An 18730-nucleotide genomic window follows, 5' to 3' on the forward strand; every position below is an offset into this window, starting at 1 on the left:
TTGGGACTTCCCAGCTAAAGCTGACATACAAAGCATTTACAGATTGGCTCTGGAACAAAGTTTGGCACAGAAGGTCACAGTTGAGATGCTACCTCTTAAGTGGAAGCTGGAAAATAACTGTCTCCTGCTTCTAGGTTGTAGGCACAGAAGCAAGCTGCAGGCTGTGGATCTACAGCACCCCTGCTGCACGGCTTCAGCACGGTGGGCAAAGTGACCCAAGGGCTGCTGTGGTTTAGCTCTGCTAACACCCAGAATGGGATGGGGACTCAGCCACATTGCAGTCACCACCTGCAACACCCTTTCTACAAGGGAATCGGGTCGCTGGGCACACTTGTTCACTGATCACACAAGTTCAATCTCAGAGAAAAAGCCATGCTCTTCCCATGGCTCTGAGCAGCACTGAAAAAGGAGCACAGAAAATGCATGATGACAAAGTCTTAACCCACAGCAGGATTTTACTAATGTAAACCATTGAAAAATTATTTTAAGACACTTTGAGCTAAAATCTACCCTCTGACGTACTAGCATAGATAAAGACTGACTTCAGAGTCAACTCATTCTTCAGGGGGTGTCATTTGAAGAGAACATATCCCTGGACACTGCTATGGAGAGCCATGTGCAAGGCTTTTCTCATATTACTAGGGAAAGTTTAATAGATTGTATCTGCCTCCAATTATTACAGTCCTCCCATTGTGACACACTAGTTAGCACATCTTCGTGTCCTAAATTAATGACTGGGCCAAAGCAGTTACATCTTGCCGTGGATCAGAAGAGGTTTGTCAGCAGTTATACTGTAATGAGCTCATCAGCAAAAAATAAAGCACATTTAACAAAGACTTTCTGTGTAGTGGGAATTTTTAACTTATTTAATCCAAAACACTCCCTTGGGAAGTGATAATGAATATCTATCCTATTTCTGTGATACCCGTTACTGTATAACCTGAGGACCTCAGGCATATGGCATACTGACAGAATGAGTCCATGTAACTTTTTAGAAGAAGTTGGCCACTTCTGGAGTTTATGCCAGTAAATGCCTGCAAATTGTGTTTCTGTATTTACATGCTCTGGATGAAAAATGGCCCAGTGACACTGTAACTGAAATGGTGTAAAACACCTATACACAGATTGATACTTTAAAAATAAGTGAGATAAATGATTTCCCTACAGATGGGGGCTTGGAGAAAATGCAAAAGTGATAAAACTAATTTTCCTAATTTCCCTGAAGCATATAGGAAAGAAGAGCTCAGTACCTATTAGAACCTGCCCCCTTTGTAGTTCTTATCTAATAGTTAGAAGACAGTACATTTTTTCTTGAATTGAAATTTTGGGTAGTACAGATACTACAGCACATTTCAGGCTATGACTTCCATTTATTCATAGCTCTGCAGCACCATGCTTCTGTAGAAACATTTTCAGGAATTGAACTGATTGTGTGTTAAGTCTTAGTCTTAATAGCTTTTTTCACTGCTAGCTAATGGAAATATGGATTCAACATTATTTTAAACTTAATGCAGTGTAGAAGAATTAGTTTCATATACTGTAATTATGATTTTTTTCTACAGCACTTCATAGAAATACAGGGCATAAATAGATTACTTCAAGCAAGGGAGAAGATCGAGAGCATTTTTGTTTCATCAGTAACAACAACTTGGAAATCAAAAATGTAACAAGGAATTCACTCCTCCCCTTTCTTTTTTTTTTGTTTATTCCTTTCAGATTAATGTTTTTCACTTTAAATAAAGGAATGTTGGCAGCATTCCTCAAATTCTGTCTTACCAAAAGACTAGAAATATTCTGCTAAACTTTTACCTCTGAGCAGGGGAGGGATCCTCCCCCTCTACTGCAAATTGGGTGGGAGGTAGCAGTCATTTCCATAGTCCCTTGTCTTTATTTCAAAGACAGAAGAAACAGGAATACCCTTCCCTGTCCCATCACCTGCTTGTGACTTGTCCTGAAGCAATGAAATAACCCTCACAGCATTCCAGTAGCCACAGTAGAAGTGCCCAGAAAATGTTTATTTATAATGCTCCCACATACTCTAACCCAGAAAACACTCACTTTATCCCCTGTTCCCCGGAAGATTTCACTCTTAAATAGGTTCCAAATCTACCTTCTTCCCAAAAACCCATTTCTATGTTGCAGTCTTTGAAATGTCTTTCAGGACAATTCCCTGGGAGGATAACTTCTCTGTATGGGCACAGATGTTATTTTGTCTAAAGAGCCAAATCTACTGGAAACCTACTGCTCCATCTCCAACTCCTCTTACAGCTTCCCCAGCCTCTCTGGCCACAGCAGCCAGCCTAGCTGCTGCAGCTGCACTTCATTTTACTTCCAAAGGGAGAACAGGAATGGTGTCTTGGGCCTCTGAGATCTCATTACAGAACAAAACCCAGCATCTTTTAACAGTGTGATGGACTTATGATTTCATTATTCTCTTTGCAAGGAAAGATTCCACAGAAATCACCATCAGAAGGAAAGGAGAGAATGTGGTCTCTGAAACTTGCTGAGGTATACTGTCCCCCTTACCTGCTTCTTTTTTACTAGGTATTCAATAATATCTAGCCATGGTTTTACTCATGGGCTCAGCAACACCAACTAGTTAATACAAAAACTAGAAATGCTCTATACACGTCATGTTCCGTAGGTCTCCAAGGAAAATAGTAGCAGGATTCCCAGTCCTAAGACAGTGGTTCTGGAAAGCTGTCATAAAAGGTAAATACAGTATAAAAGCTGAGAGCACTTTGCCACATGCTTTTACAGCCTAGTAACTATAAAGCATCTCTTTGCAGTGCTGTCCTTCAAATGGAAAAGAAAATTCCCCCTATATTATGTTCAATTTTTCAGTTTCTGTTATGTCAATATTACAATCTTTTGTAACAAGACGACAAAAGCTTCTTCATCTTCTTGGAATCAATATTACTTCTCAGGCAAGGGCATCTGGTGTCTCTTTGCTAAGGCTCTATTTTAACATACTGCCAAAATATAAATACAATTCTAACTCAATAGATAATAATCTGCTTTTCAAGACCAAAGGTTGAAATAGCCAGGATGAAAAACCTACATACATTTTGGTATGCAGCACCATTCTTTCCCAAGCCCTGCAAGCAAATAAGAATTCTGATGATGCAGGATGGTCTTTGTAGATGCACCTGTCCAAATGTCAGTTCACACCAGCAGAAGGTTAAGGTCCAAAGTAAAGAGAAATCTCATACTCCCCAAGATTCCCTTCATGCCAGCCCTGCTCTTCTGCAGTGTGATCACAGCAGTTTCACTCCTGAAGGACGCTTCAGCAGGGAACTGCATTATTCCTAAAGCTAGGGATGCATGAACTGTAAGAAAAAGCTTGATAAATAAATCTGCAGCAAACCACACACATTGACAACTGTACAGAGACAAGTGGATCCCTGAAATGAAAATCAAGCACTGAAAACTGAGAGAAATTTGTCATTGCTTGGCTACAGCTGCATTCTCTTTAGGGGTCATATTTCCAGCTTTCAAAAATGGGAATACAGGTCGATGCACTTTTGTCTGTACAGCCTCAGTGAGCACCAGGGAGCAAAGTTAAATATTCAGAAATGAGAAAAAAGGCAATGCAAAGTGGTCCCTACAACCTTAATTCCAGTGACTTAGGCACATATGAATGAGATGTAGTATTTAATTAAGTAATAATCATATATACTACAAGATAATTTGCCCTACAAATTACTGAAGAATTGGAATGAATCTGAAAAATGCCTCAGCAGATTTTCTAATCTTTACATTTCTTACATTGCAAACCACAGGAGAACTTCAAAATGGTTTTCAGCATGACAACTTATAAAGACTTTACCTCAGCCCTTACACAGGTCTAGACATTCAAGAGCACAGATGGATTGGTAAACATTGCTTGGCAATTTTCTCCAGATGGATCCTTTGTGAGCTGTTGGAAAAATCCTGTGACAAGCAGGCTGAGCAGGCAAAGTGAATTTCAAAAGATCAAGCCTCGATGAAATCTGCATCTGCTTTTCCTGGGACTCTTCAAAAGGGCAGTCATCTTGTCAAATGTTAACCTCCTGCCCTGGGGAGAACTAGTGCTTGAAGCCACAAGTTTTCTTTTCTCCTAGTTTAATCACATGGGGGAGAATAGACATACCTAAGCACATTCTCCTCATACTCAGAAGGCACACATGTAGGGCTTTTGTGAATCATAAAAAGAGGTTCATCTTTGGAAAGAAACAGATGGAAACAAGGCATGCTGAAAAAAAATTGGAAAAAAAACCCCTCCACACAGACTTTTCTTGGGGTTACTCCAAAGTATTCATATTAAAGGTGTTAAAAAATCAGCTGCCAGCCAGTTAGGATTCAAACAGAATTCACTGTTCCTAAGGAAGCAAATCACTCAATTCTGCCTAGGAAGACCCCAACATTCATGCAACAAAAGGACAGCTCTTGGGCCCAACACAATCCTTCTCAAGGACACCAGCAGTCCACAAGCTGTGTTTCTAGTAGGACAGATAGAGTGAGTTGTAGAAACTACAGGTGTTTAGATAACCTAGGTTTTAAAAGGACAGATTTGGCATTTTAGTTCTGTCCTTCTTTAGACACTAGAAAACAATAGAAAATGCTTGGATAGCCAATTTCCGAGCAAAGGTGAAAATTCAGCTGATATACCGAATCCTGAAACAGTGCTTTTACTATCTTCATTGTGCATCAAGATTAAGGGAGCTTCTTAAGCAATTCATGGGCACCTTTGCAAAATTAATCTGAAGTTATCCCTTGTTTCAAAACCACTGAAATGATATGACACATGACCTTTACCTAAGGAATTGAACAACAATTTTGAACATTATGGCTTCTCCTCATTTACAGCACAACCCAATTATGAAACTACACGCATGACCTCACCTAACTGTTGGACTTCTGGGATTCATTCCAGCAAGCTAGTTCTTCAGAGTTTTGAAAAGAAGTCAACTCTTGCAGATTAAGCAGGTGGTTTCCTGAGGGCTGATTCCTGTCATGGACACTCAAACTTTCCCCCCTTTTCTACATCCAGAAAGCCCACCTTCCTTGCAGATATCTTTCTCTATCACTAAGCTCTATGGACCTTGCCCTAAACAAAGGATGGCTGGAAATTCTTTGACTTTTAGGTATTAAAAAGTAAATCTAATTCCCAAACTGCTGAAAAAGAAGACGAATGACATACTCTTGCATCTACTAAACAAAATTGGGAATCAACCACCCGCATGGCAAATCCACCAATATCCACCCCTGCTCCATTGCTAGCACAGTGTGCTCAGTAAAGTCCTACCTCTCAGCATCACCGATCTCTCACAACACAAAACAGACATAAATTAAGTGAAATCACATTTCTAGTTAACAAAACTTACTGAGATTTCCAGATTACTACAGTGTAGTATAAAAACTGGGCTACCACTTGTTTCATCTCCAGATCAATCTCCAGACCTAAAGCTTTTGAAAGCACTGTGACAAACCTGCTCTAAACCAGATTATCAACATAAGTTGTGCTTAGTGAGCTCAGTGTGATTAGAGCTCACTAAGTAATGACTGATGTACTTGCACACCACAACCATAATGAAAAGAAGCTGAAAGAAAGGGTGTGAGGCCACTTGAGGGGATATCAGACAAAGATTTTGGATTACCAGCCCATTTTTTGTGCCTTTGGTCACCTTCTTGGCATGCAGCAGCCACCAGAAGTACATTAAAAGTTTAAGAAACCAACGAGAAATAAGAAATTCAGGATTTGTTTTCAAAGCCAATGTTACAATCACTCAGCAAAGCACCCTGCTGGTATTGCTTAAGAAATACAACTGCTTTGCTAACTGGAGACTCAGGCTGCTCCCCCTCATTCTTAAGTTTCTATTTGATGGATGTTCTGAGTCTGTTTACCTACAGGAAGAAACTCGGGAAAAGAGTTCTTGTTGATTAATTATGGCCTACTTGGAATCAACATTTTACTAGTCATCTAGAAACAACTCTCTAAGGCAAATTGTTTTTCCATGCACCCACACCCCTTTCTCCAATAAATCATCTCTTTCTAGATACACAATGGGCCACATTATAGCAAAAATGGCAGTCTAATGCATTCCAAACACCACTGTAAACTTATGCAATGTAGTAATCAGGACCAAGTAGAATTGAGCAGATAGAAATTGAACTAACTGTGCCCTCCTCCAGGTTTCAAATTGGTCAGCTAACTGATTTTTTTAAAGACTAAAAAGACCACATGTAGCCTGAGTAAAAATCTTAATAAAAAATTATTAACTCTGCACTTCCACATTCTTCCTTATAATGGAACAAATAAATACATCCAAGGGGGGGAAAAGGGGGGAAAATGGTACAAACTTTAGTTCCATATCTTCTTTAGTTCCATAACTTTTGACATACCACGTCAGCCTTTGTAGCCATTTGGTTAGTCTCAAATTTGCATAGAGGAAATGAAGAGTGTATGGGCAATTGCACATTACATTTATTGACAATTTATCTTCAGTTTAGTTTGTAAATGCTCCACAGCACACTATCAACACCTAGACAGGATGGATAAAAACAGATGAGTGTTTACCACTGTGAAGTTTCCACCTTGGAAGTATAAATATGGCTCACTACAGACATACGTTGTCTCCTTGAAATTAGTGTGCAGACTCAACAATGTCCTGCAAACCCACTGCCATCGCTAGCTGTGTTTCCTAGGAACACATTTCTTGTTCCTTACATTGCAAGGACGGATTCTGGGAAAACAAGATGAGCAATACAAAGAAAAGCAGAATAATATTTGCTTTATTATGTTTAGGAATGTTTTCCTCCTGAAGAGAAACTGACATAAACTTACGGCTTCCCACTTTTACGGAGTTAGCCTGGGGCTTGAACAACTCCTGCCTATTGCTCTCGTGGAGCAGTATGCTGAGGCATGGTTCTGCAGTAAAAAAATACAGCTCTTTTCACTCCTGCATTTATTTTTTTTACTCACATCCTTTACCTCTCCTTATCAGAGTACCCTGTGCACTGCTCCATGATACGAACTGATGACCCGCATCATACATGCTTCATTGATCCTTTCACTGACCAGTTTCCACTGAGTTGGCTGAAAAGTCCCAAGGTGAAGCGAGGTTAACAACACTGCTTTGGGATCTGCAAGGCATGCATGGGAGCTGTAAGGAATGGCAGTGTGGCACTGAGGGGGAAGGCTGAAGTCCTGTGAAGCTGTGTGGGCAGGGGAGAGAAGCTCAGGATGAAGCAACATTCAGTTGTATCCTTACTCTCCTTGCAGCACACCACAGTGGAACAGAAACTTTATATGATGGATACACTGAAAATTTTGTGGAAGGCAGTACTGAGGATATGGTGCCCTTAGTGAAGAGCAGGAAATTATTTGACAGATGTTAATGCACCCATGCACCTTGGACATCACCTTGTTCCTCTGCAAAACAAGTCTTCTCAATAGAGGCTCTGTGAGTTGTAGCTGAGAGAGCACAAGGGCATTTGCCTATGTCAACATTGCAATATAAATAATCTAGTGATAGTTTGGATATAAAATCCGCTTTGTAAAACCCAGCTCCACTCTTTTATGCACAGATCACAATCAAATTCATACTTTTCTGGAACAAAGAACATCAGGAAACCTAATTCAAATTTCTAATTCCTGCATTAGATGATAATTCTATTTCACCAAATTACTTTTGCCTTGCGATGGAGCTGCATTTATAATTATTTATTGCCCAGCTCAAGGTTAAGTGAAGGAACAGCTTCACTGAGATCTTGTGTAAGCCCTTATTTTTCCCGATGAGCTACGGAAGATTAATTGCTTTCTATTTCTCCAATAGAGAGAGAATTAAAATTGCCATTTGATACAAACTATTAATCCAACAATCATTTTGAAGTAGCACACTGCTTCTTACAGTTTAATACATTTCCCCTCTTTTTCTTATTCTATAAAGTAGTACTTGGGAGACTTAAAAATTCAGTTTGTGGGGGTTCCTTTGTAGGACCTGTAAAAATCCAGTCTTTTGCACTCCTGCAGACTCGGTACCTTATGAAAGGTAGCTTTCAACAAAGAGAAAGCTGGAAATGCAGCACTGTTGAGCAGATGCTATTGAAGATGTTCTGTTTTACCAGCATGCTACTTGGAAGCCCTGAGGACAGTGCTGAAGCACATAACAAATTGTTTTGATAACACAGACTGACAAAAAGAGCAAGGATACAAATATATATATAGCCTAAATATTTGCTTGCTCAGAAATAGCTGCTTTTTCTTTTTTTTTTCATTTTTTTTCCTTATGCAATGCCACAGGGCTAAGGTCCTTCAGAAAGAGATTATTTGCTACAAGAAAAAGACTACTGTTATTCACAGGCGAAGTCCACTACTCACTTCTCATGATGGCTGTGGGTTTTCATTGTATAAGCAAATCTAAGGAACACTGAGAGTGAAGACAACGAGAAATTAAAACAGTTGCAAATCCACAAATTATTCCAAACAGTAACATTTAGGAAAACACACTTCGAGATCCTACACGTACAATCCCAAAAATGTGCTTCCTGTTTTCAGCACTCAGTGGGAGCTTTGGATGCCCAGCTTTTTACAGTTGTGAATGAATGAACAGCTGCCACAGTAAAAGCTTTTTCTTTCTTTTTTCTTATTTATCTAAGCTGAGGAACTTTTCTGGAGGTGAACAATAGCCCTGAACTGGATGGCCACCATGGTACCTGCCTTAACATTCTTTTAGCCCTGCAAGATCTCTCCTCGGTCCCAAGAGTAAAAAAGAAAATTTCTTCATATATATATAGTTCTTAGCAAAGAGGTGCCTTAAGTCTAGCTGTAGCTCCTTCATATGACTATAACACAAAAATCATTACTGCACAGGTTGGCTTCTTTTCCTTTTCTTGTCCTTATGCATTTACATGACAGTAGTCAAAAGACTGTAATCAAAAGACCACATTTGTAACCAAGACACTAGGATACTGGGAACTGCATTGAAAATAAAGGTTAAATTAAATATGTAAAAATTCAGAATGAAAATCTGTGTTAAAGTACTTCTAATCTCAGCTCTTTCCAGACATACCAGAGTAAAAGCTTATCTAATTTCCCATTACTTGTTGCACTAGGGATTCAAACTTCTAAAAAAGGCACTGTGTAACAAGGAACTGCAGTTCAACATATTAAGTAGTGTTGCTTGTTTGTCTCTTCATCCTGAAAATAACATTCCTGATGGGGACATAGCCATGTCTTGCCACCAACACATAAACAGAAGCAGAAACAGCAGCTCTATTTGTCAGTTCTGGAGTGAATTAACATAAAATGACTCGCATTTACAGCTAAGCTTTTGGATTGGCAACCAAGGCCAAGTAAAGAAATACCTCTTACCTTTCTCAATCTACATCCTATCAGGCATGAAAGAACCCTCACCAGAGTCTGCAGCAAGAAAACCTGTGTTTATCCTTATCATTCATAATGACAAATGCCAGAGATACCCACTGGAAGTGAAACCTCAGCAGGGACTATGCATCACTAGTAATAACACAAATAATCAAGCTGTTGTTAGAACCAGACACTCAGACAGCAAATTCAATCTTTTTTATTTTCTGTTCAATACCAATGACAGCTACCAGCCATCACGCATTACAATTAGCTCATACTGCAGGAATGCTTTCTGCTCTGGTGCATAATGAGTGAGCCACAACAGAGAGCAGGACCTGGGAAGAGGTGAAAAACTATTTGGAGAGGTATCACATATCCTTGCCTGTTGCTAAGGAAACCAGCTGCTTTCTTTGGGAAGACTCAAGGGCTGCCTCCTTCACACACCCATACTATCAGCATTATTTCAACTTGCAAACAAACCGAGGAGAACTTTAAACAATTGCTCACTTGCTATATGAATTCATACATTCTATATAACTACCATCAGTGAGTCAAAATAAAAATATCCTTGCAATTGAGGAGGGATGCTGTTCATGTGGGTAGTTTAGGCAAACAATAAGAGCCTGTGACAAAGGCTGAACAAAATTCAGGTAAAGGCGCTGGGACTTTTTAACATACCAGGACTGGTCAGCAGAACAGCTTCAGTTACTGCCACATTATTCTTGAGTTCCTCTGCCCTAACACTGAACACATGCTGTGGGCCCTTCCTCTGGCATACTCACAATTCTTCTACTGCATCCCAGTCTAAGTAAGTGTCCTGTTCTATCGAGTTTTACAACTGCCAAGTGTGCTTCGATTCTTAAATCCTCAATCAATAGCAACTGTGAGGCAAAAACTCTCCCCACTCCTCCTTCCCGCAGTGCAGATCTCTGGTGCACGTTCAGAATATTTTTTCCATTATTAGCTGAGACCCAAAAGCCCTCCACTTCTGCATCCTGTTCCATGCTTTCATCTACAGAACAGTTACACAAAACTGAGCCCCAAAGCCTACAGACCTACTGTGAGCAGCATGCCTGAAGCAGAGCTGGAGATGGCCTCTGCCCTTCCAGAGGGGCCTTCTAGCATTTCTGTCAGTGGTGGAGCTCCACTAGTTCTACCAATGGCATGATGGTATCAGAAAAGGGAAAAGAAAAAAAGATGAAATCTGCCTTTGCTCTCAAGGACTACAATATAAACCTCTCAATTATTCAGTGCTGGAAAATTCCACCGCAAGAAGTGGGAGCACTGCACATTGATCCAACACAGAATTAGCAACAGAGATGATGTATGGCTCTTTTTGGCAAAGAAAAGGCAGAAATACAAAGATTCTTTGTAGACATTGTTGAATACCTTATAGTGTTACCTACATTTTCGTGTGGCCTCCGCAGTTTTTACAGAGGCTATTTTGAAGTTCTATCTGCTGTACAACACTGTTAGAAATCTTTTCTCTCTCTGTTGTTCCTGTACATTAACTGACTTGAGACTAACACATTCTCTAAAACAAAATTAAAATTATAGAAGTTGTATTTTACAGTGAAATGCTAGAAACGCTGTCAGAAATGGCTTAAATTTTAAAATTAGTATTAGAGAAGTTGAACACAATTTGTGAAGCCTTGACAGAAAACCAGAAATAAGCACCTGTCTTAAGACTTTTCTAGCTGCTGAACCTACCAGTGTTCTCTTCCCTCAATATTTGCTCTCTCCTGGTGTGAATGCTGAATAATTAAACAAGTCATTTGAGGAAGAAAAAAGCTTTTTGACAAAGTGATTCCACCTTTTAATTTTCAGAATCAGATATGCTGTAGGAAGTGTGATAGTATTAATGCTGCTATTAATTTAAATTACAGATATTCTGCAAAGCTGAATGCTGGTTCAGTACTGGTGCAGCATTATTGTATAATGTCACAAAGACAAACAGATTTAGTGTTTTTAAGACTAGAAATTGAAAAACTTTTAAGCCCTAGTCCTGACTCTTTCAGGAAGCTTCTCAAAAAATCTTGAATGAAATATTCAGTCACAGAATCCTCCTCCAGCACTAGGAGGAATGAAATCCAGAGCACAAAACCTCAGCTAGCATGGGCTGAGACATCCTGTTTAAATGGAAGCGTGCTTGTAGGTAAAGCTCTAAGTTTCTGGGCAATTTAAACATAAAATACTTGAACAGAAGGTATTAATATTGGTGTGGATCACTTCAAGTTCACGAGTTTGAACTTAGTCCAACCTAAACTGCTGCAAACTCCTTCTTGATCTGGTCATACTATTCCACAAAATTCTTTTAAATTTCAAGGCCTTCCATCAATATTAATGAGCATAGCACTACACTTCAGTATCTGTACAGTAGGGCTCTGTCCCTCCCATTCATGTCAAGCCTCTGTAAAAATGAGACCACCCCCCTTGCAGTGCTTTTCAGGAGCAGTAGTATCTGCTGAAAAAATAGCATTGAACACCGATGGACACCTTCCATACAAATCTGTTTCAATAGCACAGCAAGCAATTACTGTTAGAGAAATAGTTTCTTCAGATAATTACATACTTAAAAATTGAAGTTGTTTATGTTTATATAAGCAGAGAAATTATAGACAGAATTATGCAAACAAATCCATCATGGACCATAAGCTCCTGTCAGGTTGCTAATGAAGGTAGAAAGCAGCAATCTTTCTTCATAAGGTTCTCTAATGACCATGATAACAAACCAATTTTTTTTTAGTGCTGCACATTTCCCTTCCCCCATTTTTTTCCCACTAAGTATCAGTTTATAGTGAAAAATGCTTTCAGATGACAAAGAGGATGAAAGAGACTTGAAGTTAACACTCTTCAATTATGCTGACACTGAAATGATTAAATTAAGCAAAAATTCAGTATTTCATTGTCTATTTGTCTCTGATTCCTACCTAAACAAATTTATGGACTCTGTTGAAGTACATTTTGTCTTCACTTTAAATTTGCTTGAGAGATGCATTAAAGAGACAATTACCTCTTCTACCTTACTGGAATCTGTAAATGCTTATAATACTGTACTCCATCAGGAACCTTTCCTTCAAGACAAACCTTGCTGTTTACAGAAGATCCATGAATACTGATTAAGAAAGGATTGTACATCCAGACAGTGCTCAGATATATACTTTCCTCACATAAGGACTTTCTTTGCCTACTGCACACAAACAAATATATTGCTTTTAGGAAAAAAAATAGAGAGATTTCCTATGCTCTCTGAGTCTTCTCATGATATCTGAGCCCTGAAAGGTTATAATGGCAATATTTGTTGATTCTTGAAAGTAGGAGAAATCCTAAAATCATTACATTAATTGCCAGAATTACAGAAAAACAAATTATGTCAAATAGCATCTTAAATTTGTCTGGATATATTATAGTGTAAACTTTTGGCAGGAAAACTTACTATCAGAGTGCTATGTCTCTTAGCTTTAATCTCCTCAAAAGATTATTTCATTGCTGATGCAAAACACACTTCACAGACTTTTACCTTACAACTGTGTGATAAATCAAGCTAACAGCCTCTTAGAACTAGGCCCAAGCAAGAAGATAAATATTATTTTATCCATAAAATTTCTGTTGTACTCTGAAATTATCTGGAACATGAGGAAAACATACAACAATGAACCAGAGAAGGAAAAAAATAATGCAATTTGTTGCAGCTTGTTCATTTGTGAACAGCAATAAGAACAGTTGCATACCCAAAGATAATACTCATATATTTATCCAGCTCATATTTATGAAGCACTTCAGAGATGAAAAATCCTCAAAGTGCTTAGCATTTGCTAAAATGGAAGAAAATAGAGACACAGATATAAAATAACATATTGCTGATTTCTTCTATCATGAGAAAATAGAAATAATTACTGATTTATCATCAATATGTTTCTATTTTTCTACTCAGACAGCAACTAGGATCAGTCTATCAAAATAGAGATAATTACTGAAGAATGAAATACTGATGATGCCAGACGTGCAATTTACAGAGTACTGCGAGATGTGAATACAGAAATAACATTTTCTTCCATGTGCTTACAAAACTGGGCACTTCACAGTGTCACCTGTTATGGAGTGCAGAAATTAGCAACAGCAACATACCCAAATGGTTTGAAAAATGAGCATACTGGTTTTGAGAATACCTGCCTGAACACACCTTAAGAATCCACCTATGACGTCCTACATCATAGCCATGGTGTGACAGACACCAGCTCAACCCTGGCCCCACCCAATGGCAACACGTTGAAAAACTTTGCACTGAGCAGCTCTGAACACAAAAACAGTGCAGAAGCAGCATAATGAAGAAGAGCAACAATGGCATGAGTGAAACAAAAATATTCCTGTTTACAGTGATACCACATTTTGGCTTGAACAGAAATGAATATAATTCAAATGGCAGAGGTTTGTACAAAATCTTCATGGATGACACTGATTGTACTAGGCTTCTGCCAGAAATAGGTCATTTAGGTTCTCACATAAGCCAGCACTTAGGCAAATAAAAAAAAAAAGGTAAATAAACACACAAAATATTTTCAGCCTTCTCTCCAAATGATTTATTACTGCCAGAGCTCTAATCTAATTTTAGGTGAGCTCATCTTTTTTTCTGCCCTGGAGCCATTTTAACTCAATATTGCTCTCCTTCCAGAGCCACGAGAGAGTACAGGCTCCCTCAGCCACTACAGATGCTGTGCTGACATTTTACTTTAGCTGTTTGCTGTAAAAGTCATCAATATCGCTTCACTCCTGAAGAGACCTTTTCTAACAAAAATGAAAACAAATTGCTGGCATTAGATCAAACTTTGACCTCTGCATCCCAAAGCAGGGAAAGTAAGATCTGAACTCCTAGTTGTCGCTTTGAGAGCTTCCAAAAGCTCCTCCAAGCAGGCAAACTTTTTATTTTAATAAAATATTTCCTGAGCTGCCAGGCTGAGGCTGCCTCCTTGCTCACGCTGCCGCAGGAGCCAGCCAGCAGGTCCAGCAGCCAGATGGGCTCCCGTGGGCCTGCCTGCAGCGCAGCCGTCCTCTCTCCAAAGCAGCAGCAAGTGATGCGAGGTCTTTGGGGAAACCATTTCAGAAACCATCTTTTCATCTGCCTCCTTCCCATCTGTTCACCCTTCCCACCCTCAGTAGTCCTGTACTACACTCTGTTTCACCGACACCATTTTTCTTCATATCTTCTTTTTCTGGCCCCTTGTTATCCCTGGCTCCTCACATGCTGATCTGAAGCTAAGTCTGTGTGGGAAGGAAAACTGAAGTCTCAAACACTTGTGGATTGCTCTTTTCTGGTCATACACAGCTCTTTGTTTTCCAAATACCAAGAGATCCAGTAAATCTGAATGATCCTTACACCACCTCCAAGGAAAGATCTGTAGGCAACTGCAAGCTGCTTCCTGCCACACTTAGCACATGCTGGGTCCCTGGCTAGGGGAAAGGATGTATCAGAGGCCAAAGGGATGAACCAGCTTGCAAAATTGTTCTCAGCCATGTCTCAAGATCTGAGAATAGCTACACACTTAAAATCATCGCCACAGCAGGGAGCCTAAACTGTAGACACAATGTTTTCATTTTTAAACAAGAGATAAAAATAATGCTTCCAACTGAGCAGGCAGCTGAAAGAGCGAATTGCAGGAAAAGATTGATGTGCTACATATTTTATACAAACTCCTTGACTCATGTTTTCCAAACATGTAAGGAAAATGATGCAGTAAACACTGAAACAAATTTAGCATTTGCATCTCTGCATTGTCTGTACTCACACATAACAGCTCCTGTGCCACAATATATCTTTAAAACTAGGATTTTCTGATGAGCACACAGCTGGATCTTCTCCAGAACATCACTCACGTACTTCAGACCATCTCTTGTGCATATCACCTACCATAATCTCCACTAGGTTATGGCTGTAGCATTAAACTGATAAATATGGTTTTATAACAACACAGTAGATACAGATAATGTCATCTAAGTTGATTTGCACTTTGTTTCAAAGATCCACTATACAGAGATAATAAATATGGTACCAGACTGTCAGGCAGGAGAAGCTAGAAGAGACAGATGACCTTTGTGCAATACTTCACCCTCCTCTCTCTCAGGAATGTGTAATACGAAAGTATGAAAGCAGACACAGTCAGTCACCACTGACACCGACCAAAATGTCACCAATTTTATTAGAACACAGAGCAGCATAAAAAAAAAGAAGTAATGAATTGCTTAGTTATAGCTGTGTTTGCTGTGTCTTCGTCTCCCTGAGCACCTGAGAGAGTGGAACAAAATTGCCAGCAGTCACATTACGGAGATAGGTTGACAAGCTGGATGACCCCATAAGTTTTGTTCACATCTCATGTCTGCGCTCTTGACTTGCATCTTAAATGACTTTCATATCAAGGCTTTTGCAGGGAATCTGCTTTGCCATTCTAAAGGGTTTTTGCCAAACCGAGATCGAACGATGAAAACTTTGTCCTACCTGGCACATCTCGAAAAACAAAATCCTCCCCTCCACCTCATCCCCCTACAGCTGGAGTTAATGTTTGAGACACCCTATGAGGGAAGGTATGCACTAAAGAAACAGACAGCAACTTAAATAAACAAATCTCAAACACCAGAATCGTTTATTCCCTTGAAATGCGACGACTCCTTCACAACCACAATTCCTACTCTCCCCAACACACACCAGCCCAGCTCTCCCTCTGTCCCTCTTACTCTGGAGTCATCCAGGGTGGCATGACACAGCAGGAAAAGAGACCGGTTCACTGTGAGACCTGCTACTCACTCTCTTACAGTGTAACGGCCCCCCTTCCAGCCGCACGGCGCTGCGGGCAGCTGTCCCGACGGCCACCAACCACACACAGCCTCGCTGCTCCTCGGGCCCAGGGACAGCACAACGTGGTGGAGCACACCCAGAAGTGGCCCCTTCTGCATCATCGCGCACCTGTCCACTACGTGGGGTGATACAAACATCTGAGGAGTTGCCATGACGAAGGGCAACCACAATGGTTGGCTTGAACGTGCGCTGTGACTTCTCACACCAGCTCCCTCTCAGCTCTCTCTGTGCCCAGCCACATGCAGCATGGACACTGAGGACACAGCATGCAGGACAGCACGGATGGAGGATGCAACATCTGCTCTTCCACTGCTTGGGGTGTCCAAGCAAAAGGCTTCTCAATTTGCAATTCTCACTGTATTTTCAAACAGAAGAGCAACCAGCTTTCCCCACTGCTGTTCAGTTAAAGCACAACCAACAGGTTTCATCTGCAAAGGCACTGTGAGCAGCTGAGGAAATGAGTACCAGATGTACATACCTGCTTGCTGGGCAGTCTGGGCCATCTGTTGACTCCGCTGTGAGTTGTACTGAACTGAGGCAATGGGTCTGTACTGCTGAGTTGTTGAGGTAGGGTACTGACCAGATGGGTAATAATACACTGGCATCTGCAAAGAAAGAGAACAGTAAACTCTAGAGATCAAAGATTCATAAAATAGAACAAAACAGGGAGGGGGAGCAAGAGTTCAAGTCAAGCATATTAGTGGTAACAGTAATCAAGAGAAGAGGTTTGCCTCCTGTCTATTCAAGAATTGCTGCTTGCTTTTGGCCAGGAAAAGGGCTATCAGTGCCCACATTTCATTTCAGATACTTTAAGAAACAGGAGGAAAAAAAAAGAATTTTAATTGAAAGAGAAAAAACCAGAAAGGATTCATAAAAAGCTACATGTATATACCAAAGAAAAAATATCACCGTAATGTTTTATCACAGTAAAATGTCAAAAGCTACAGAAAAATGGATGCAAGCACCACCTTCCATATCAACATAACACATACAGACAGCATGTTGAACCATTAAATGAACTCTGGAGGAAATGGTCCAGTCAAAGCAAGGAATGGCCCAGAGTACAAATACGTAGAAACAAGATGGAGAGCAAAATGGAGTGTGTGCACCCTTAACACTTGTAAGAAACAATTATCAAACTGATGCTTCTGTTCAACAGCTACATCCCTCCTTAAACAAACATTTCCCTCTAAAGCCCTTCTCGCACTTGGTGTGAAAACAATTATAGTTCAAAACACAACCATAGCTGTTTTCTTGCAGGAGCTGAGGGTAGGCATTAAGTCAGCAAGTTCTGCTAGATGGGCTTATTTTTTTCTATTATTATTGTTGTTACAGAGCAACGTGTATACATCTCCTTATCACACAGGTGAACATGAAAGTTTGAGGGTGACTGGAGCAAAAGATTTTTCCTATACATGTCACACCACTGTTACTGAGACATTTGAGCTAAACAGCTTTCAACTGACCCTTCACAAGTTCAAAGCACTCAAAATTTTTAATTTTCAGCTGTCAGGGATGCTGTAGGCATCTGATAGAGTTTGGCAGTGTATGGTATGAACAGACTGCAGAGGGACAAAGGCTTGGAAGAACATTGCTTCTCTCACAATTTCTGCCACAGCTGTCAGCATTTCTTAATAAATCATACTATTTTTTTCTCACTTTGTGTGTAGCATTTATTCTACACAGACATATGCATGGAGTCAGACCAAATGCTTTTATATTTTTCATGCAAAAACAAGAACTATTTTTGCAACTTTTATTTGCCTGATACGGATCATTCAACCTGATTACCCATACAGTTGGCAGAGTAAAGGTAACTACATCCTAAAGGTAACTACTGGTAGGACATAAGAGAGATCAGAAATTTTTCTTGGAAATTCTCCAACATTAGATGAGGAAAAAATGGCATGGACACAAAAGACTAGGTGAGAATAGGCTATGGATGGCTACTCGGGCAAGTAGAATCCTACTGAATGAGTAACTGTGGTGGGAGAAGGATTAGGATTAACAAAGCTGGACTGGGCGGCACTGCTGAAGTTAACCCCACAGACCAAATGACAGTCAATAGCATCTGTCAATCAAGAGGCTGAATACCCATTCATTCTTCAAGGTCTACTGATTTTCTTTTCAATTTAATTTTTTTCCCTCCTGCTGCTAATATCAGCCTGATCCAAACAAGTATGAGAAAAACAAGGTTTTGACTGGAAAATGTTGTAAAGTATCCTCCCTCCAGACAATACCAAGTGACACCTCATGGCTGCTGCTGGCCCTCAAGCCATTTGTTTTGTTAGTGACTAATGTAACAAAAACAAAATGCCTTTGTAGAATGGACACCACCATTATGAATTTGTTTCTCTGCAAAGAAAAGCCACAAGGAAGAGGAAAGTGGACCCAAACATTTAAGGCGCAAAATCCTTCTTTAAGCATCATAGCAGTGTAAACTGTGGATCAGGAGAGTTTAGTGTGATGAACTCATCTCATGGACAGCTGATTGTTCTCAGTGACACTCTACTACAGGAGGCTTGAAAGAAATG

At 39.9% G+C, this 18730-nt stretch overlaps 1 protein-coding gene across 38 annotated transcripts in view; it reads right to left on the reverse strand.

The window, feature by feature from the left end:
* The window catches only part of ARPP21 (cAMP regulated phosphoprotein 21), a 654082-nt gene that overhangs the window by 20146 nt on the left and 615206 nt on the right, over nucleotides 1-18730 (reverse strand). For all 38 annotated transcript variants that reach the window (XM_069007670.1, XM_069007667.1, XM_069007674.1 and 35 more), the window contains one exon: nucleotides 16675-16801. In XM_069007670.1, coding sequence (XP_068863771.1) covers nucleotides 16675-16801 — 127 coding nt within the window. The remainder of the gene's footprint in view (nucleotides 1-16674; nucleotides 16802-18730) is intronic.

The sequence above is a fragment of the Aphelocoma coerulescens genome, chromosome 2 (assembly GCF_041296385.1).
Source record: "Aphelocoma coerulescens isolate FSJ_1873_10779 chromosome 2, UR_Acoe_1.0, whole genome shotgun sequence".
NCBI lineage: Eukaryota > Metazoa > Chordata > Aves > Passeriformes > Corvidae > Aphelocoma > Aphelocoma coerulescens.